The following is a 21,518-nucleotide window of genomic DNA, read 5'->3' on the forward strand; positions in this document are numbered from 1 at the left end:
CTTCAACGGTGATAACCATTGCCAGTTGAAAAGTACAGCAATGACGAAGTTTGGCGCCGGCTGGTGGTTCCATTCTGTTCTGGCTGCAATGCTGGTCATTGGTGGCCGGTCAGCTACAGGTTGGTCACTGTTAAGATGTACACGTATAAGAACTTACCATAATATTTCATGTAGAAAATGATTTAAGGATTTAGGGCTTGACGTAGATAAATGAAACACACGACTGAGTTCCTAGGGTAAAAATAACTGTAACGACTCGACTTACTCACAATGAATGATATATCTGTAAACCGCGGTTCCTTTCTTTCTTATTTAACATTTTCCGTTTCGAAAAGACGAGTTGACAATTGCTGTTGAAAATGTATAACTTTACCACAAGATAAAGATACCCAATAGTAACCATTGTGATATAACATTATCAACTGCAGTCGGCATTTTCAATAGCTTGCAGAATAGGGTCACTCCAGTGACTAACTGTAGTTTACTTGGACTCGGAAAAGTTTGAACATTTTATTACGGTGGCAGACGGTGACTTTAATATTTTGAGTATCGATTGAGCATGCATTTCGAAGGGGTAATTATAGAGCTTGTGGCCAGGCAAAATGATACTTTCATCATTTTTGTACAAACGGCGTTCTATATGCAATTGATTCTTGTTGAACAGATCATGAGATTGTGTATTTCGGGGTGGCCAGGGTGCTGGAATATATTGGCTATTCACCTGGTGTCCTTAAGCCACCGGTTATTTCTCCTATTTCAGTATAACCCGGGATTTGGATCGACAATAGCTTTAAATTGCTTCATTCTTTTACACTGCAGCGTTGCCATCTTCATCTACTGGATTTATATTACCGTCAGTGTATCCGCAGTGTCCAAAGTTAGGGGTGTAATGTTTTTTTGTTTTCATTTGAAGTTAGTTGCCATGGATAATTGAAATAAAGAGGTATTCCGTCAGCGCAATTAGTCAGGTCTGGACTAGGATATTCGGGATAAGTCTATTACTTATCGGAATTTCCCTATAGTGAAACTAATAAGTCTGTATTTTTGTGCAATAAACTCGATTGCTTATTAATTAGTAAATGAAGCCTTTTTCAGCACTTTGCCTTTTTTTTTATTCCCGTGGTAGTAGTACCAGTAATACTTAAGTGATTTTGATACTTGAGTTACTTAAGTAATCCTTCAGTAATAATTATATACAGGTTGTGCTGTTCTCAGGATTTTGTGTCCCTCTTCCCTACAACAGATACAAACCATTAAAAGTGGGTAAACCTGTCAATAATTCATATTATTATTATTATCCCAGTTTCGTCTACATGAAGGTACCAGTATACTGGGTGCCTTTGACCATGTACCCGCACTAGTACATGTACATGTAGCAGTAACAGTCCACTATTCTTTGAGTCATATGAACATCTTCACATATTCTAGATTTTACTTCAAGCACCACGTCCCGAAAAACGAAAAGAAATGCCCTTCTTGGTATTGCCGTAAATAATTTCATAGAATCGGACGATCTCATAGCACAAAAATTAACCTTCAAGCATTATACATTCTGCATGCATAAACACCGGTATATTTCATAATGCCCTTTGCGGCATGTTGGGTGCAAGTTGAGTCCAAAATCGGACCAAATGGATTGATTGTTGTCCGGCAGATGCTCACGTACGATTTGGTATTTAGACGTACAGTATTCTCCTTGATCTTTGCGGTGTTTGGCATCCCAGACACCGGCAATTACGCTTTCAATGGCTGTCGTGTCTCTTTTTTCGTAATAACCTGGAGAATTAATCGACATTTGCGTTTTTTGCATGTTTCATTTTATTCCTCTACAGTTTTCTTTATCTTTTATTGACTTTATATTACCGCGTCACTTTTTATATAACCAGGGTAAACTGTCATATTTTTTCCTTACCTTCGCGAAGGATCTCAAGGTTGTTTTCACCTCCTATTGTCTGTATGTATGTATGTATGTGTGCATGTATATTTGTTTGTTTATTTTTTTTGTTTGGATTTGTGAGTAATCTACATGTACCTCAAACACTATAAGGCTTCCTTTTGATGAAATTTTCAGCATAGGTCAGATATGAACTAACTTTAAAGTGATTACATTTTGATAGTCGTTTATCTATTGATTGATCTGCTAACTATTAAGCATGTTATCGACATTAATTTAAAAGTTATGGAGGGATTTTGGTAAATTTTCAGGAAAGGCTGAAAATGGGCTGTATTGGGGTGGTGAAAACGGAGTTAAATGTAATTATATAGTTACACGAAATAATTAAACTAATTAATCGTTTAATTTATCAAATAAATAATAATGTGGAATAATGTGAAATTAACATAAAAATAATTAATGCTGTGGATATACGGCTCATTTCCTTATTTCGCAAAGTGTTGAACGTTACGGGTTGAATACGAATGCCCTGTCGTAGACCTAACTACCTTTACACATATTGCAGTTCTTATACAATTCATTATATTTTTCTCTTCATTTGTCACATTCTTATAGTGTTTATAGTCATGCACGATCCAACAAATTAAAATTTCCAGGAATAACTATTGTCCAGGAATAAATATTGTTGCATGACAAAGGCTCACACTATGTCCACATGCGATTGGTTGTTTACAGTCTTCTCCTTGATCTTTGCGGTTTTCGGCATCCCACACATTTGCTATGGCATGTACGCTTTCAGCGGTTGTTGTGTCTTTTGTTTCGTCATAATTTTGAGATTTGATCTAAATCGTATAGTTTCAATCCTCTCCTATTCAAACTTTCTTCCAAATACGGTAGCCAAAATAATGATAAAAACATATCCAGATATGCCTCTGAAACACCATTGCTAAAGCGATTCAAGAAATGGGGTTTAATTTGTTATTTTAGAATAATTGCCTGTGAAGACCCCTGTACAAAAATGAAATGGCACTCGTCTATCTATATTTTATAAACGCACTCCATTGCAAGTTGCTATAAATGCATGCAAAAGATGGTACATGTACTAACAGTGTCTCATGGCACTATGTCTTATGGGTTTTCTACATGAATCCGAGTTTTTTCTGCAAAATCGAAGTTTGTTTGAAAGTTTTCTCTCACCTACGAATCATTGTTCGATCGAAACACTATTGCACATATACATGTACGTTTGTTTACGCTGTTTTATAATTTTTAAGAAGTAAGCCCTAAATGTTCCTCGTAACGTGAAAAACTCTTAGTCAGTACTGTGAGGGCTATCTACCTGTAGCTATGTATAACAACCCGCCCTAGTTGAAATTATAATCAACTGAAGACGTTCTTACAAAAAGAAATTTAATTAAAGTTCAAATTCATAACTTTTGAGACTGTTGATTTGAGTCAACCCTGAACGAATGTACTTACACACGCAACAATACAAATTTTGCACTTTTCTTTTTGTGAAAATAGTTATATTGCAAATTAAAAACTAAGTACACTGCACAATAATAATCGAAGGCAAAACCATAAACAAGGTAGCTTTTCGGTATTTCAGTCCCGGGATTAACCGCAATGACGACAGCAAACTTCGCAGAATCGGTAGGAGTCGATCGCCCACACGATACCTCCTATATTGAGAACAACACCCAAACAGACAAAAATACACAGATGGCAACCATTCCATATTCCCAGAGCCCGGCAGAGGACCCTTTAGCTGCGTTGGAAGGAAAACCTGCAAATGAATCCAAAGACGACACCCAGAAGGGGATGGCCAGAGAGGGGGAATCAACCAATCCCTACGTTGCTGTTCAACCGCATGGCATGATGGAGCCGTCGGGATCAGAGAGCCATACCAACATGGCGGCCGAGTTGCCCTCGGAGGAGTTGCTCTCACTTGCCACAGTTGACGGTCTGGCAATGACACCTCTGCGCTGGCAGTGCGGTATAACCATCACTGGTAAATCACACGGCTTTCACTTCAAGCTGTATTGTTATTGTGATGCATTATGCCACGTCTTCAATGATTGCTGCCTTGGTGTCTCTAATAGGTGCAATATCTCTACGGACGACAGGTCTACCCCGCTGCAAATGACAACGCAGCTCAACAATACATCTACCCCTGATGACGCCATTAACATCTCAGCTACACACGTAGAGCAAAATGCCTCCAAAAGTATCAACTTAGGTGTGAATAATGAGGGCGATTTCAATGTTAGCAGCGGAAAGAATGACACTGAAGTCGGAACAGATGTAAATCAAGCATCGCCCCGCAGTTTAAATGTCAAACCGGCGTCGATTAGCCTCCCTCAGAAGAAAGTCCAGTCGCCATCTCTCACGTACACCGCGAGTTCGATTGCGAATAAATTATCCTGCTACACACCGGCGTTCATAAATGACATCCACGAGGACACCAAAGGCCCTGTATTGCACATTGAACGTTACTGGATGGTGGACAAGTGTCCAGACGAGTGGACAGACGATGTCGTTAGGGAGCTGTGCTCGGCCGTCTACACCAATATCAATACGCAGAGAGATGTGGCCATCAACCAACCTGTGACTGATCAAAGCACTTCGATTGCCTATAAAAACAGATTCTGCGCATTGTGCCACGGGGTAGAACTCGGTAAAAAGTGGGAACTATACGTTCGTTGTAGGTATACATCAGCTTTGGACCTTTTGGAATGCAGATCATTCGACTGCGTTATCGAGAAAATACGCGAGAATGCATACAACTGCAATGGACATTTTAAAGACAATCTAAGTACCAGAGCGCTGCTTTGCTTTCCTGACTTGACGGATAGCGATTATCCGGAATGTACCTATGCCATTGTTGAAGGCCGCGTCACATGGTCCAACTATAAACACGACACACCTCTACAGAATGCTTGCAAGGCTTACACAAACCCAGTACAGGTTGCTTCAACCAACGCCTTGTATAAGAACTACCACTGCCTGCTGTGCTACAGTGGCTTGAAGCATTTTAGGTGCAGGGGTAAGGCATCATTGTCGTTTGCATGTTCTTTATCATTTCTATTAAAATATGTTAATCTAATTCATATTTAAACTAGATACGTTTTGACATTCAAAATGGTTACAACTTAAAAGCATGACTGGAAATTGTAGAATATAGCGTAGCCTTTTATGTAAATATGCAAGTTTGAACTTGTTCCAACACTTTTTTCACGTTTTCCTAATAATTTCCATTCATATTGAACGTGTATTCTCCTATAAGCAAGTATAAAAATCGGACCAGGTTCCTTGTGTGCGATTCCCTAGAAAGGATAGATAAGTGCACCGCCAGATTTTATTTTATTTATTTATTTATTTATTTATTTATTTATTTATTTATTTATTTATTTATTTTTTGTTTTGCACTTAAAACATTCATGGATATTTACCGATTTCATAATTTCTTATAAACCTTCATTGCATTGTTTAAATGTCACAGCGACGTGGGCTAGAGCTCTTTCAGTAATATAACCGACATACTGTAATAAAAACAATCTTTCAATAATGTAACATGTATTCAATTTGATATAAAAATATGAATGAAATGTACCCCTGTATTCCATTTGATAAAGATGATTGTTCACTGTGCTGACTTTATTTCAGAAAATCCGGCAACAGATCCGACTAAGCAGTTTGTACTTGACGCCTTTTCTTTCAGCGCCTTCCTTTACATTGGCGCTATCGAGGAGAAACAAAAGGCAGACGGAATCCAGGTAAGCTCAGTGTCTGTATCTTAGCAACAGGTACCTGTATCTAGGCAGCAGGTCCCTGAATATTGGCAACAGATGCCTGTTTCTCGGCAATAGGTCCCTGTATACGTTAATTTAAACATGGCTTATGAATGGCTACACTTGTCTTTGCCTGAACTTCAATGTGACCGATTCCTAGTAAAACTAAACGTGTAATCTCACACTGTACACGTTTGAATCTTGTCGTGAAACGTGCTTCGAAACATATAGGTTGCAATAAGGGTTATTGGTACATATAGTTACGTGAAATTTCAACTAAATGGATTTTAATTAACTGACACATAGTAACCTCTTGAGTACCATGACTGGCGAAAATATCCTATTAACAAATAACAACACCCATAAGGATGTCTTTGTAATTCAGGACTTCGCAAGTGGTTTGGTGTGTCCGCCTGGCTTCGTGGCGGATGGACAGACCTGTCACCCCGTTCTCTACAACTTCACCCAAGCAAACTACCTACTGATACTTGAGTTCGAGCCCCTAGGCTGGTCGCCCTCAGATCCCTTCCAATGCCATATCCTCCGACTTGAAATTGAGCTAAAGCCCATGGGCACCGTGACCCACCCTTCGCTGCAGCTGTGCGAAATCATGACCGACCCGGTTACTGGCAACGTCACAGTTACTCTTAAAACACCGGTGACTTTCATCGAAGTTCTGGCAGATTATGGGCAGGGTTTGAAGGAATTGGCGTGTATCCGGTCTTTCTATGAGAATGAGCTTAAGTCTAAAGAAATCTCACTACCCGAAGGACGTCTCCGCGTGCGCCCTTCTTCGCAGGACACAAAGCACTGCCCGCGCCGAGCTGATGAGGATGACGGCAAGGCAGATGATGATCGCAAACCAGAAAAACGACCAGCGCAAAAGAAAAGCCGTGGCTTGGTCATCGCAAGTGAAACCATGTTGATCATGGCAATGTTCTTACTCTGTCGCATGGTTATCTGTTAAAGGTTCCGCGTAACCAAATCACGCCGTTATTACCAACTCTGCGCAACCAGACGCACGTGTAATCAACGCATTTTACTCAAGATCATTTATGTATATATTGCCTTATGAAGAAACGTACGTTGTCTGGCAGACAGGCCGTGGCTGATCATCTCCATATACTTCCGTTGTTCATCATCGTTGTTTATAGTTAGTATGGTCCCATCAAAAAACACAAAATGGCGCGTTTCACTGTACGGTCCATGAAATTGTTCTTGCAGCCGATGGTACTCTTTTCACGGGTTTACCAAAGTGATACGTGGTTTTCTCTTGGCAACCTAGCTTGGTGTGAATTCAAGCAGTCACATTTGCTTACAAGGAGGCATATTTTGATAATATTTTAATTACAATTGGTGTTGGGGTATTTCAATGGTCACGCTACGTACGTCAGTGCTCTACTACTCACATCCTCAATTTACACTATGATCAGTTGTCTGGGTGTTACGTCGTAGTAGATTTAGTAAATGGGTACCCATGTACATGTAGCAATGTACATAAGTGCGGTTGGGTTGACAGTTTTTTTGTGAGGGAGTATATTACATGTATCAAAATCAGGTGACCCATAAAAAGCATTGGATTATTTACAGAATGTTTAAGGTATGTGCACGGGGACTGCCTGGAAAGGGTAAGCAAATGTGTTGAAAATATGAAATAAATGTTGTCATAGACAAATGTTTTAATTCTTTAACACATTCCACTCTAAACCCAATGACATTACAGACCTCAATATCGACTCTCTAGCAAGCGTTTGGTGGTGCACAGAGAATCCCTCATGATAGTTTCTGCTTCCCATCCATTTGTACAGGTAAGCCTCGTCCTAGAATTTGACCCAGTTAGGTCAGGCTAACCCTAACCATTATGACTAAATGGAGGGCGGACTTGCTGTTACATGGACCCTCGGTAACGTTACACCGGTGTACACCACCGAACGCCAGTTGCTATGTGCGTCGTCGAGGAGATATTCAAATTATTTCTTAGTTTTCGAAAGACCCAGTGCTGTTTCCAAAAATTGGTTATAATTAAGTTCCCGACCCTTTTGTCATCTGTGTTATTACCGCAAGTTCTCGCGGTCGATGCCAAATTTACCCGACTCCGCCATATTTGATTTTCTTAGCACAAGAAGGCTTGGTACTGAGTTATTAAAATTTTAAAGAAATAATAATAATAAAATAAAAATTAAAAAAAAAATAAAAAATATAAAAAAACTACACAAATATACAGTGCACTGAATCTTGGTATGGTTTGCTATACTTTAATGCCGACATGTTTATTCTTATAGGTATGCTGTTATGCGCTTTAATATGACGACTAGACCAATTTGAAAATTGAATGTATCCTCAGATTAGTTGTCTAATTTAGAAAAATAAAACAACCGGTATAAACTGCAATTTTTAAATTTCTTTTAATTTTATTATGTTTTGGACATTCCACCGTAGCCATGGGAGATAAACTGGGAGACATGGGAGACAAGTAGCAGACCACGTGACCTGAACGTCTTGCCTAAAGGAACGTAAGGGTGTGGCGGGCGGAAGAGAGTCTTAAACGTATATTGCGGCAGTTCTATATCCATTATGGTCCAATCACACGCAAAAATAATTGTATGAAGTAAATTACTTTACAAGTCTTTCATGGCCGTTAATCCAACACTGTTTCGTAATAAATACGTGCACAAATTTTAAACAGTCTCAAACTGCTGCCTGCGCCTGTGCTAAAGCCCTCTCCTGCTGCCCGTACGCATGCTGCAGAAACCCTGTATACGGAACGTGCACGTTGGACAAGGCGACTTGGCGGCTGGGGGCGTTTTCGTCTTCTAGCGGTACACGCAGCCCTTGCCTAGACCTAGGGTTGTCATCGTCTATGACTACAAGTTCTGGAAATCCTTTGTATGGAGCCCTGTGAGATGACCCTAGAGACAAACAGATTGTACTAGAAGAAGCTATATGTAAAACAGGGTTTAAATTGCGGTAAAAGGATTTTGCAGTGCCTTTAGATAAAGTTAAAGGGATAACAACTGTTGATTTTGGGGAAAATATGAATTTTCCTGGGGTAAACAACAATTTTTCCATATACTTACCAATTTTTTTTTTTTTTTTTTTTTTTTTTTTTTTTTTTTTTTTTTTTGTAATAATCTCTTAAGAGATTATTATAGAGTATAGCCATCTATGGAGGGCACATGGTATAATAGAAAGAATATTTTCAGAATATTTGCTTTTACTGCCGTTTTTGTGATGAAATAGAATATACTATATTTCTGTGAGTTGTTTAGAATGTTTTTATTGTGAAGTATAGATCTCATACGAAGAGTTGTTATCCCTTTAATCTCTTACTTAATAAGTTTACAGCTCAAAATATACATGTATCAACACTTTCAGTTTGAAAAGAAATGCACTTTAAACGTTGGTCTTTCATATAAATGAGATATCGTCATAATTCATTCCTAGAAAAAAGAGAAACAAACAAATGTTCTGAACTGATTTTTTTGCCGTTGAATCCGTTGAATAAGCCAACCTCTATGCCCGAATTATTCCAACAACAAATAACAAAGTTTAAAACTCAACACGTTTTGAAGAAATACAAAGACGGTTCCAACAGCTGATCACACATTTGTCCGTCGCTGCTCATGACGAAACTCTGCCTCACATATAATTTACGGCCCAGTGGGTACATCAAGGAAATTTGTATGTCATTGCTTTATAGGATTATAGAAAATGCCTACCTTTACCCAGTGAATGACAAAGTGTTTTCATGTCACCTCTGTAACTTTAAGCGTAATTTATCTCCACTAACTCAACAAAAAAAGCGCGCCAGTGCTTTGTTATTCCATTGCTTGTGGCATGAGTTAAATCGAACAGAAGATTTTCAATAAAATGATAAATGTTTTCAGAAAACATTTAAAACTGTTTTAGAAAGACTACAAACCCACCGTAATATCTGCTGTAACAAGTTCTGCACAAAGGCCATCCACTCGCTTGTAAGACTAGGAGACAGACTACAAATATTGACGATTTGAAGAAAGCCATTACCGCCACGTCCCTTTATCTTGCAGAAAATAAACTAAATCATTCGCTGACAGTTCTTTATAACCGTCACTCGCGTGAGAATAACGATGCATTGACCACATGTTAGTCAAACCTGACGAAAAAGGATGTGCTGTCCTTGATGTTTATTGATAGTGAAACCCCACAGTGTATTAGGGCGCGGCGCTTTTAAACCACATCCGTTCTTTGGGTGAAGGATGAGTTCTATTGGTCACTTTTTAAAATTAATTGCGATAGGATTTTCCTTATTCTAGCACTCTTTTTACATATATCCATTATTTATTATCTTGAAAAACGCCGCAAAAAGACGCGTTAATTGTCAAGTCGACCTGCATCGCAAGCTAAGGCTGTCAAGTTATTTTCTATATGTGCACAGGCCAGATGTTTTTTTTTAACAAAACTGTTGCTACGAAATATGAAACAAAGGTGTATGCACAATAATTATAATGATAATAGTAATAATGATAATAAAGATGATAATAGTATATTTGAAAAAATAAAAAAAATCATTATAAATAAGATGATAAAAAATATTAATGGATTGCGAATGAACAAGACAGGTTAAAGGGACAAAACTGGAAGTCAGGACATTCCGTGATCCCCACTCCTTACGTTACTCGCGACCCCTTTCCGGTTTGACCAGCAGTTTTCCTCATTGCATTCTGCGGTGACTAAGGCAACCGTTTATATCCTGGTGTTACTGCTGACTATCTGTATCAGAGAATGTAGTTCCTTGTTCAGGAAGTTATACTTACACAAATCCAACAGAAGATAAACAAACACACATACTGGTGGGCAAACCCAGTACAGCTGCACTTAAAAATAATTTTCTCCAGACCGATTTGCAAAATTTGTGGTTCGGTTTCAAAAACCAAATATGAATTGTCTTAAAAACAGAAAGCAATATCTTATCATAAAATATTATTCAATCATTTTTTCTTCTTAGAATGAACAACCATTCCAGGCCATTGTGTTAGTTGGTACGCGTGCACTTGACGGGTATGTCAAGCTGCGTTCACTCACGTCATATTCCATTATACAGAAAGTTGAGTATTACTTTCCTACGCTTCTGTAAGCTGATATAATACCACTATTATAAAACAAGAGTGGTGCTATTTATTTATTTATTTATTTATTTATTTATTTATTTATTTTTGTTGTATCATCCTCATTTTAGATATTGACACAAAGCTAAAACATTCCTTGTACATCCATCGCTAGAGAGAGGAAACATATTCTATGTACGCATTTGGTTAGTAAACAGCTATGAACTATGAAATACGTGCATCACGCCCCTTTGATGACGATAAGTGAAATGAATGATAAAGGCAACAAAGTAGAAAGAAATATGAAAATAATAATAATACAATGAACAATGAAGTAGCCTTAGTAATGGAAAAAAGTGTTGAAAGGTGGAAATCATAAATGAATACCAAACCGTGCAGTGTAAAAAGTGTAAAAAAACATACAATTCATTAAAAAATAAGCTTGATCTTATATCTTAAACTATTTTATCCCATCCCTTATTCATCACAGTTAAACAATAGTTAGTTATTTTATGGTTGACCCACAAACATTAAAACACGTACATGTATATGCATGTACGTAGGAAGGGTGGGGGGGGGCTTGTAGTGACTACGGAACCTATACATAAACACATCTTTTTGTGCAATAAATCAGACTCAGGTTCGTCAAGAAATAAATACCGCTCAATTGAAAATCGACATATTTCATTAATTGGGTTAACTTCTTCCTTCACCTGCATCTCACCTCTCCAAGTGCGTACGCACCAAAGATTCTATTTGAAACTCTATTTCCTGGCAAGCGACCTTGATGATAAAATAACAATCTGTTGTGTAATTTGTGTGTATTTTTAAATCGATGTGGCGGATATGTCTCCGACTTCCCTACAGATAGTCAGACAAAGCTTGTTCTGTAATCCGGCTTTAAATGGTCGATCTTTGCTCGATAAGTTGGAAGAAATGACGATCTGTGCTCATATGTTGTAAATTACCATGAAAACTGTTCATTTCCCTACGGTTAATCATGCTTAGAATTGTGATTTATGCTTTGGATTTTCTGAAGTTAAGCAAGATTGCAATGTATCATTTTTATTTCTGAGAAGACACGCTCTCTCTCTCTCCCTCTCTCTCTCTCTCACACACACACACACACACACACACACACACATGCCCTCTCTCTCTCTCTCTCTCTCTCTCTAAGCTCTCTCACTCCCTATTTTTCTCTCTTTAAGCTCACACACACACGTGTACTTCGCCCTTCATCTTTCCTCCTTACATATGTCCCCGTATCCCACTAACAACACTTAGCTCTGTGTCAGCTTCCTCTCCGCCCCAGTGGTCGAACCGAATGTCCAAATTTCCGTTTCAATTATAGAAGCTGATATTTGATTTTAACTAAGAATTTGCCAAGCTTCCTGTTCGGAAGGCCCCGACAATGTGCCGAACCCAGCAGCTAAATTAAACGGTCACAGTTGTCGGGTTAACGATTAAAGGATGCATTGCCACTTTGCTTTGTTTCAGTGATTTGATAACGCACGCGTTTAATGGGAAAACACCGTAGATATTTACCGACTTGTATGTACTTCCCCCGATGCCGTATTGATCTAAGTTTCTCGGGTGTAAGCCATGTGGCAGGAACGATCGGTGTTTTCTATGAAGACTGTGTATCTTTGTTGGATTGTCGTATCCCAACTTATTTAGCGGTGCTAAATTTCACATGTCTTTCTTAAATACTTCGACATCAACTGAAGCTCCAGCAAAAATACAAAAGGAGATACTTGTAAAAGGAGCTACTTACAGGGTTGCTACTTAATATGGAATATTTTTTATCATTGTTATTTTTGAGTGCTGATTAAATATTTTTTGGCTTGAGTCATTACAAAAGTATGTCACTGAGTGATAATAACATCCAGTCTTCTGTTGTGAGATATTTTGATCAATAATATCAAATCTGATATAAGATGCCATTCAAAAGAAAGGAACACCCCCAGAAAACCATATCAACAGTTTGATGTCAGTATAAACTTTAAGATAAGATATTAAAGAAAATGATAGCCTCCGGACAGTGATATGTTACACAGTCAAAGAACTCATTACAGTAAATCATGAAAAGTCAGTAATTGCGGGCATGACCTCCAGCAGCCGCTTGCAGCGCCCTCATCCTACATGGCATACCCTGTGACACGTTTTTTAGAGTTTGGGTGGGGACATCATTCCACGCAGTGATATTTGCCTGTCGCAGTTCATCACTATTTACCGGCCGAGGACCATAGCTATTAATTCTTTGAGTTACCTCCGCCCACAGATTTTCAATTGGGTTCATAACTGGAGACTTTGCAGGCCAGGGGAGTTGCTGAACCCCTTGGTTCTGAAGAAAAACAGTGATTCTGCGGCCTCGATGTGGGGTTGCGCAGTCGTCTTGGTACACAAAGTTGTTCCTGAAGATGACTCTTACCAATCGAAGCAGTGTTTGCTGTAGAATGTCTCTGTAGGAATCCTGGATGAGATTGCCTCCTAGAAAAACCAACTGGTTCTGGGCACCGACATGAAATGCTCCCCAAACAGAGACGTTACCATCCCCTGCTTGCACCCTAGGCAGTACACAATCATCGTTTTATGCCCCTCGTACACGTCGGTGGACACGGATTCGACGATCAACCCTAAAAAATCCATATCTGGCCTCATCACTGAAAACGTCGTGATTCCAGTGTTTTGGCTGCAAACGCACGTGGTCCCCAGCCCATTGCAGACGTCGCTGTATATGACCTGCTGTTAACAGTGGTTTCCCTACTGGCCTTCGTGCAAAATAATGGGCTTGCAGTAACCTCTTGTTCTCGAGGGACCTTGAAACGGGCGTTTGAATGACATTCTGCCTCTCTTTTCTGAGGACACTGGTTGTCTTTGTACGACCAGCACGGCGTCCTCTAAGGAGAAGGCGATCCTGTCTTCTTGGTGTGATACGCGGACACCCTGGTCGAGGTATTAGAGTAGGTGCCCCTGTAGCAGCATTTCTTTGGAGGACTTCACAAACGGTTCCTGATAAATGTTGAATTACCTGGCAATGGCTGTCTGTTTCTGGCCATTTTCTCTGAGAGCAAGAATCCCATAGTAAGCTGCGTTGCTTAGCTGTCGAACCATATCTTCACTAAGGTACCTGTGAAGTTTCAGAGCGATCCCTTTGTTGCTTCTCTGAACACACTCCAAAGATTGACCAAACCCATGCGTTTTTATACAAGGGCAGAAATTGCCGAAAAGACCACCCCTCACATTTCTGACCACAGAACATGCAACTGCATGCATCAATTGTTTCGAGAGTTGTGTGGTAATTAGGTAACACACCTGGCTACACATGGAGTGACACCTCAGCTTTGGATTTAAAGTAGTTAGAGAGAAATTAAATATTTTGTACAAAATTTACTCGCCAAAAAATAATATTCCATATTTAGTGGTAACCCTGTATACTTACACTGTACTGTGATATAGTGAAAATATTTTCATAATGCAGCAGGTTTAGTATTACAAATTGTTTTTTTTTTTTTGTCATACATGTGTACTACTATATTATTTTACGATGTACAGAATTTATTTTTATATAATGCACTTTGTTGCAAGATGCTTCTGTGTATCGAGGCTTCAATACCCGGTACAATAAAGATTTAGATTTTCATGTATAAGAAGGCAAATCGAAGACAAGGGTGAGGGGACAGGAGATTCTCCTCTGTACTTCCTGTTCAAACAAACAGCGAGCTAAACCGGAAACAAGCAGCTTTACCATCCCTGTGACGTACACTTTGCTGGGCGATTTTCGACAATCTTTATTCCTTCTACCAGTGTGAAATCAGTGAATCTACGATTTTTACTTAATGGGACTGGGAGAAGGGGATGGGTATGGGGAATGAGGCATGGCTACAATGTACATGAAAAACTTTGTTCAATTAAGTGGGATACATAAAAGGTGAACCCCTGCCCCCTGTATATCCCGCCCTGTCCTAAGAGCCCTACCCAGGATTCGAATTTTCTGTGTTTTTCCCTGTCTTTCCCTATACTTTTCTCACAATATCCACATTTTTGCTTGTATACCGTTGCGTGTGAGTCTGTGCTTCCTATACCGTTAATGAATGCTATATTTAACACACGTTCTCTACCAATTTGTCACGACAGCAGAATAACTGACTTATAGCCCTGCGCCAGCTAAATCATAAAGTTAAACTTAATACCATATGCTCGACAAGTAAACTAGTCACAATAAGTTGAATTATTTGTCACCATATTGCGGAGCAGCTTGCTCGAGCGTTCAACGGATTTTGAGTTTCTCAAATCAAATAGCTATATTTCAGTAACAATAGTATTCACCGGCTGCTATACAAATCATTTCACGGAAGATGAATCACTTTAAATGACCCTTCCAAAACTAACAAGTGTGTTTTTTATAGAATTTATGGCTGTTTTTAAATCAGACTCGATACCAGCTCGACATAACTGAATTTGCGAAGAGAGAGCGACGCCGAGTGTGTCTACGGTATACTGCAAACAGACAGCAGCAATAGTAATGGAGTACTGTTACATGATGGTTGCCATCGCCTCCTACCCCCCTCGCGTGATTTCTTTTTGCGATTTTCAAAATCAAAAGTGTAGCATGTGTACATGTATTTTTAAAACAGAATGTAATCAGCTATTCCTTATAATCCGCCAGGACAGAGAGAGAGAGAGAGAACCATTGTATATGGGATTAAAATGAAACAAAAAAACACCCCAGTTTGCTATGAAAACTGCGAAATTACAATGCCCCCCCCCTCGCTAATCAGGCGTCAGACGGTCATATTTGGTTAATCATTTGCTTAATGATCAATCGAAATAATAATATTATAATAAAATGACATATACATTACAATGTCATTGTCTAATTTTCCGTCCTTAGTAGTAGTCGCCAGAACACACCTAGAACAAGGTACGCCCTGGCGAACAGGCCAGAATTCGTTAAAATTTAAAAGCCTTTTTTTATTGAAATACCATCAAATGCACCTGTTCAGTCCCGTATAGCCCCAATTACCCACCACAAACCCGTGTCGCTACGTCAATTCGCTACCTTACAATCAGGACACTTCAAGAGAAGTCGACTCTATTACCAAATGTGAAGTGTTGACTTAAGTCGGTTTAACAACACTGAAGATTAAAGATTACTAAGTGTCAAAATTTCGTATTCTGAAGACGTTAAGTACGTGAAAGCGTGCTGCGGTTCAACACAGTAGTGTGAGGCGTATAGTTCTAAATACACGAGAAAAAAACAATGTCTAAACGCGATCCCGTCAGTATTTCTACTGCATAAATTTGTTTGGTTTTATTTGTATAATATGTAACCGACATTTTACGTATTAACCAATGGCTACAGAAAAGGGAGGGGATTATAAAACAAGGGACTTGTGAAAGTAAAATCCTTTATTTTGAAAGTCAACTTGGAGTGACCAAAGACCCTTGGAAACAAGGCCAGTCTCCCCCCCCCTCACCCCCCCCCCCCCCACCCCCCACCTCACCCCCACTCTTTTTGCACCAAACATAACTCACTGTTTTTTCAAATAGCTTTTTACTATTCAGCGACAACGAGCTATCCCCTCACAAAACAGTTACGCGACTTCACATGTGATCTTTGTTCAGGCACATCTCAAGTGAATTTTTATTTGTCATTTAAGACGAAAACCAGTAGGACTGTGCAAACAGCGTACAGAAAGGCAGTCCTATATCAAATATTAATCTAATTGTGCTAAATCTCGTAATAGGTAGAGGAAACACGAAAAATCACTCAAGCAAATAAAAGTACATTAGTAATCATTTATTCATTAGGTAGCATGAAGTCCAATATTGAAATATGCATCATGTCAACATACATTTCAAAGGTGTGAATGACGTTCAATCTGGGGGTTATAGGAAAAGTGCTCAGAAGTAAGTTCTTTGAGGACATAAAGCGTGCGCATTGTAAGTTCAATTTGCCCCCTGCAACCGCAGCTGAGATTTGAATCATTGCACAAGACAATGCCGCCAAAGACTGTCTCTATAAGTTCACCTGATTTTTTAGGTCGCGTCCTTTGCCCTTAACGTGCAACCTCATATTTCTACATCGCATCCATTATGTGCTGTCATAAATGGATCTAATATTTCGAAACGGACCCCTCATCACTGGATATTGAAAGTAACGGACCCGTTCCAGATGCGAATTATGTGCCGAGGAAAGCGCTGCATTGACTACTCAAATTGGAACGTTTTGAAAACGTCCTATCGGGCTGTAGTTGGCGAAGTTTAGATTGAGAAATCATAAGGTAAGCGTCTTGCACTGGCCGTGGTATCTTAATGTAGGTGAATCTGAAACAACCTAAATAGAGACGATATTGCCGGTGAGATTTTTGGTGAAATCTGTGCTGAAATTCTTCACCATATAGTTGTCGACCTACGAAACAGATCGAAATTGTTGATATTGCCATACATTTTCAACGTGATATGATTAAATTTCCCTTTCTGCCAAACACAATAATTATATTTAATTGATCTTTATGATATTACAACATGCTGGTACAGTAGCTTATATTTTATGACGCTAATTCATACGTTTTGTCAGAACTGAGATGGTTCGATTCCGTAAGGCAACTCTATCAGTACGTTTTGAAAAACACGGATTTAAAATGTACACGGACACTTCATGAAAACTGCATTGGACTAAAGCCGTGCGTCCAAGCGCATGCATGAATTTGTCCTTGAAAGACGATATGTTTGTCGGTGAGCAGATATTTTTATCATTTAAGTGTAGTGATACAAAAATCACAGGTGTGTTCTTTACAAAATATCTGCCCAAGCAGAAGTCGCCGATTAAACTTCAATGCTTCTTCTCATTATTATTATTCATCGTCAACAGCTTTTTGTAACAAAAGGACACCTATTAATCTGTGACTTGAGCAGCGTCTAAGGCACACGCGGGACTGATTTACATCTTGAATGTCGCAGCTGAGGCGGGTGACATTAAATGCGTAATAACTAGCGTAGTGATCTGAAATACAAGTGAAGTTGAAGTAAATCTCGTTCTTATAAATCATTTGCGTGGTGGTACGTCTATCTTCGTGTTATAGAGAAGAGGGGATGAGAGGAAAGAAAGACAGACAAGCAGACAGACAGACAGACAGACAGACAAGCAGACAGAGAGACAGGTAGATGGACAGATAGACAAGCAGATGGACAGACAGTCAAACAAAGAGAAAGAAATACAGACAACAGGCAGTCAAAAAGATATATATTCTAATATAATTATATACATATACCTACGGGAGGTCTGAGATTCCAACGCATGATGCCACAACTCGAAACACCTGTGACATGAAAGTGTGACCATTATGACGTGTGACATAATACTATTCGCATTATGTCTTATATCAAGTCAGTTACGTTAAAATACAATTACGACAGATGCGCCAAGCGTACTTTAAACATTTACTGTAGTACGCTACACGATTTGTGGTTAAAAGATTTATTTTCTCTCCATGTGACAAAATCTACCCGTATATACCCTCTTCAAGGTCCACAGAATAATTACGTGTATTTTTCTTCAGCGCGATCACAGCAGAGAATCGTGTTATGAATTAGCCAAAGACATATATCTGTGAATATCTAATTAAAAAATCAATCTGAGTCCCCGGTAGCGCGAAGCTAAAATCTAAAACCGCTACACAGGTGGAGTAAAAGGATTAGTAATCTCTAATCTGTAACACCACGCTACATGGGTCCTGTTGAAACTGATAAAGATGGCCACTAGCATGTTGAAATATCTCGAGTGAATAATATCTTTTTTAGGTTTGTGACCAAAGAGCTTATGATCTCTATTTAGTAAGTGGCGGGATGAAAGATAGGAAAAAGTGTACATCAAGTATAGTCTATGGGCCAATGTTGACCCCCCTCCCCCCCTTAGTGATTTTCATTCACTATGTTTTTCTGATAGCTTAGGTCCTGAGCTTTTATTTTCTGCTTGTTTGCCATTAAACTGGTGGTGTGTGTGTGTGCTAGAGCCGTTGCCATGGTAACGTCTCAGATTGAACATTGAAATTTCTGAGACCAGAAAAAATATTAAATAATTCAAATGTATTAAGTAAATGGAATTCAAAATCATTTCAGATGTATAGTTTAAGAGCTGCACCATACTTTAAGATCCTAAAAATTTTCAAAGATGGCTGATTTAGGCCGTCTTCTGGGTCTTCCGGAAGACGGTCAGATTTTCAAGTTTACATTCACGGGTATCTAATTTTTTCTGTCGGAAGACGGTCAAAAGTGGAGAGTGGATCAATAAAGATAAGTCTGAATCCTGTCACAAAATATCTCCGGATCCGCCCGTAACAAGCAATATATTCCGGGCTCTCTATAAGAAAAAAGGAATAAGTAATTAATTGTGTATGGTGACAAATAGGCTCATGGGAAAGGTGATAAAATCCTTGTCACAATAATAAAAAAATATTCTATAAAGAGATAAAGAGATTAGACTTACGAACAAGACCAAGCAGATAGCCCAAAGATATTTTAATATAACTTTAAAAAGTATTTTGACAGGGGCTAAATAAAATTGAGCTAGTAAAATTGTGACATTCGACGTGCTTTGCAAACGTATACTGGTCAATAATATGCTAGTCAATTTAGTTTTATCTTTAATATATAAACTTTGGAAAAGTTCCTAAAACAGCGCCGTGTCTGAGTGATGTCCTTGGTGTGATTTGAAGCCGGGGAAATAATACTGCAATATGAGTATAAAAAGACATATTTTTGAAATATTAGTGACAACGGCGCCAGGACAGTATATCCTGGTGCTATGATATCAGTATCTGGTAATTTTCATACTTAAACGGGTGAAGCAAACACCAACAAAAAAAGATAACAGTTTCTTTCAATTCAAGTTGACAATGACAAATAACTTAATTAAACTGGCACGAATTTTTGTCCTCTTCCAGTTACAGGCTTTACCCCTCTATGGGGACATGTCTGTGTTCGCAAAGAAAAGATAAAAGAACTGTATCCTTGGCAGGGGACAGTCCATTATATCCCCGTACTTTCGAGGTCACTGAGGTCACCGTGCTGTCACCGTTGTCGTTCCTGTTATGTCTTCATATTTCAAAAAATCTTTAACGGTGGGGGGGGGGGGGGGGGGGGGTCGCTTTTATAGCCAGGTATTAGTCATAGCGTTACTGACTTACATCGAGATCAAAAGAGCATCGTTATTTTACAGTTAATTTGTAATGAATTGTATTTCTAACTCTAATAGCACATTTCCCCGTTCTTTGAAAAAATCAAAGATTTGCCTGCTAAGCGAGGAAATCTAAAATGCTTAAAATCTAACATATATTGGCTTTGATTAAAAATTATGACCTCTCTGATTTACATCTACAGTATATCTCTTAGTCTACTTGTTTGCTTATGCTTTTAAACTACAGTGTTTAATTTTTAACAAATAAGTTCCTTGTTTTAATTAAGTCACTGAATAAATCATCTCTGTCATAATCTGTCTATCTGTGCATCACGCTTTTTTTAATTGAAGTGTGTAAACTATTTAAAATTCGTCAGGGACTTTAAAAGTGACTCGTTTAAAAATCACGTCTCATAGATCACGTACATGTATTAAGAGAAGCTTAAGACCCCATTTCCAGAGATAAGATCGATCTACTTTAGATCGACCTAACTCCCTGGGGGTTCAAGCTAAATAGCTGTCAGCCGGGCGGACACGAAAGTTTATTACCCCCTTACAGCTTGTACTAGGCGGGACGGACATTTAAGCCGGATTATCTGACAGTAATCTAGTGAGACTCCCTGCGGGGATAGATCGATCTAAAAGCTCTGGGAATACAGCCTAAGACGCTGTTATAGGAGAGCTAGTTTAGATATTGAACACCTATACACCTCCTCCTTTTCACTCCTTTTTTTAATAATCCTGTATTTAATTTCTCATTTATTCCTTTCTCTCCCCCCCGCATTTTTACACAGACTAACTGTAAATGCGTACCAACTATCAAAGTCGCTTCAACCGTCCTATGGCGTAATAACCAAGACGATTTGACATAAGATCAATATGTCATTTACTTGTGGCACGCGTAAAAAACACGTGACGGTGAACGGCTTCCTGGGGTCACAACAACACGAGGGTTCAAGTAAGCTAATCAGAAAAAAACTCGCATGCGGATTTTTTTTAAGTTTAGAAAGAGAAAGGAGGGAGGGAAATTGTATATGGCATTATGTGCCCCCCCCCCCCCACCCTTATGAGAACAAAAGAAATTTATATATAATCCAGTATATACAAAAAGGGGAGATGAGAAAAGCATGAAAACAGTCCAAATTTAATGAACATATTGCTAATAAATGATTGACCTAATAGGGGCGGATATATGCAATTTAACACGCTGTCACAGACATGCATGGAAGTTATCATATGTTTACAGTAACTCTTGCTTCAGCTGCTGTTTAACATGCCATAGCGTGCATGGCGATTTCCAGCATGTGCAAAAACGTGTTTGCGTAAGGCTCCTGCCTTCACACACACCCAATTACAAGCTAACGCATTTTTTAACACGATATGTAATCAGCATCGTACTTACTGTAGCCACGTGACACGTGCTGTCACCAGATGACCTACACACTGTCACCCCGCTACCTGTGACACAGTAAACGTTTTAATCAAACGACACCGGATAGCTTGATTGAAGGGTAGGTGACAAACTCGTGGTTCATATATCATAACTGAATTCAATTTTGATACGA

At 38.9% G+C, this 21,518-nt stretch overlaps 3 protein-coding genes across 3 annotated transcripts in view; 2 read left to right on the top strand and 1 right to left on the bottom strand.

The window, feature by feature from the left end:
* LOC147760859 (uncharacterized) lies at positions 1-7,390 on the top strand. Its single transcript, XM_087018009.1, has 4 exons — positions 1-119; positions 3,504-4,940; positions 5,561-5,670; positions 6,071-7,390. Exons 1-4 carry the CDS (start codon positions 41-43, stop codon positions 6,650-6,652), a joined length of 2,208 nt encoding a protein of 735 aa, XP_086874135.1. The 5' UTR covers positions 1-40; the 3' UTR covers positions 6,653-7,390.
* Positions 7,391-8,076: 686 nt separating this feature from the next.
* LOC106171688 (uncharacterized) lies at positions 8,077-9,801 on the bottom strand. Its single transcript, XM_013552132.2, has 2 exons — positions 9,612-9,801; positions 8,077-8,594 (listed from the first exon to the last, which is right to left on the bottom strand). Exons 1-2 carry the CDS (start codon positions 9,706-9,708, stop codon positions 8,374-8,376), a joined length of 318 nt encoding a protein of 105 aa, XP_013407586.2. The 5' UTR covers positions 9,709-9,801; the 3' UTR covers positions 8,077-8,373.
* Positions 9,802-16,801: 7,000 nt separating this feature from the next.
* LOC106171693 (putative G protein-coupled receptor 156) overlaps positions 16,802-21,518 on the top strand; it is a 35,911-nt gene continuing 31,194 nt past the window's right edge. The window contains exon 1 of the mRNA XM_087018013.1: positions 16,802-17,059. The gene's annotated coding sequence lies outside the window, so the exon portion shown is untranslated. The remainder of the gene's footprint in view (positions 17,060-21,518) is intronic.

This window comes from Lingula anatina, chromosome 7 (assembly GCF_051362555.1).
Source record: "Lingula anatina isolate TDL-2025a chromosome 7, LinAna3.0, whole genome shotgun sequence".
In the NCBI taxonomy this organism is placed as follows: Eukaryota; Metazoa; Brachiopoda; class Lingulata; order Lingulida; family Lingulidae; genus Lingula; species Lingula anatina.

Bases quoted from the DNA above. Each gene is read 5' to 3' on its own strand.
- LOC106171688 (XM_013552132.2), bottom strand. From the start codon at position 9,708: ATGGCTTTCTTCAAATCGTCAATATTTGTAGTCTGTCTCCTAGTCTTA. The intron at 8,595-9,611 runs GTGGGTTTGTAG...GTTTGTCTCTAG, and splicing joins TTGTTACAGCAGATATTACG to GGTCATCTCACAGGGCTCCA.
- LOC147760859 (XM_087018009.1), top strand. From the start codon at position 41: ATGACGAAGTTTGGCGCCGGCTGGTGGTTCCATTCTGTTCTGGCTGCA. The intron at 120-3,503 runs GTTGGTCACTGT...TCGGTATTTCAG, and splicing joins TGGTGGCCGGTCAGCTACAG to TCCCGGGATTAACCGCAATG. The intron at 4,941-5,560 runs GTAAGGCATCAT...ACTTTATTTCAG, and splicing joins GAAGCATTTTAGGTGCAGGG to AAAATCCGGCAACAGATCCG.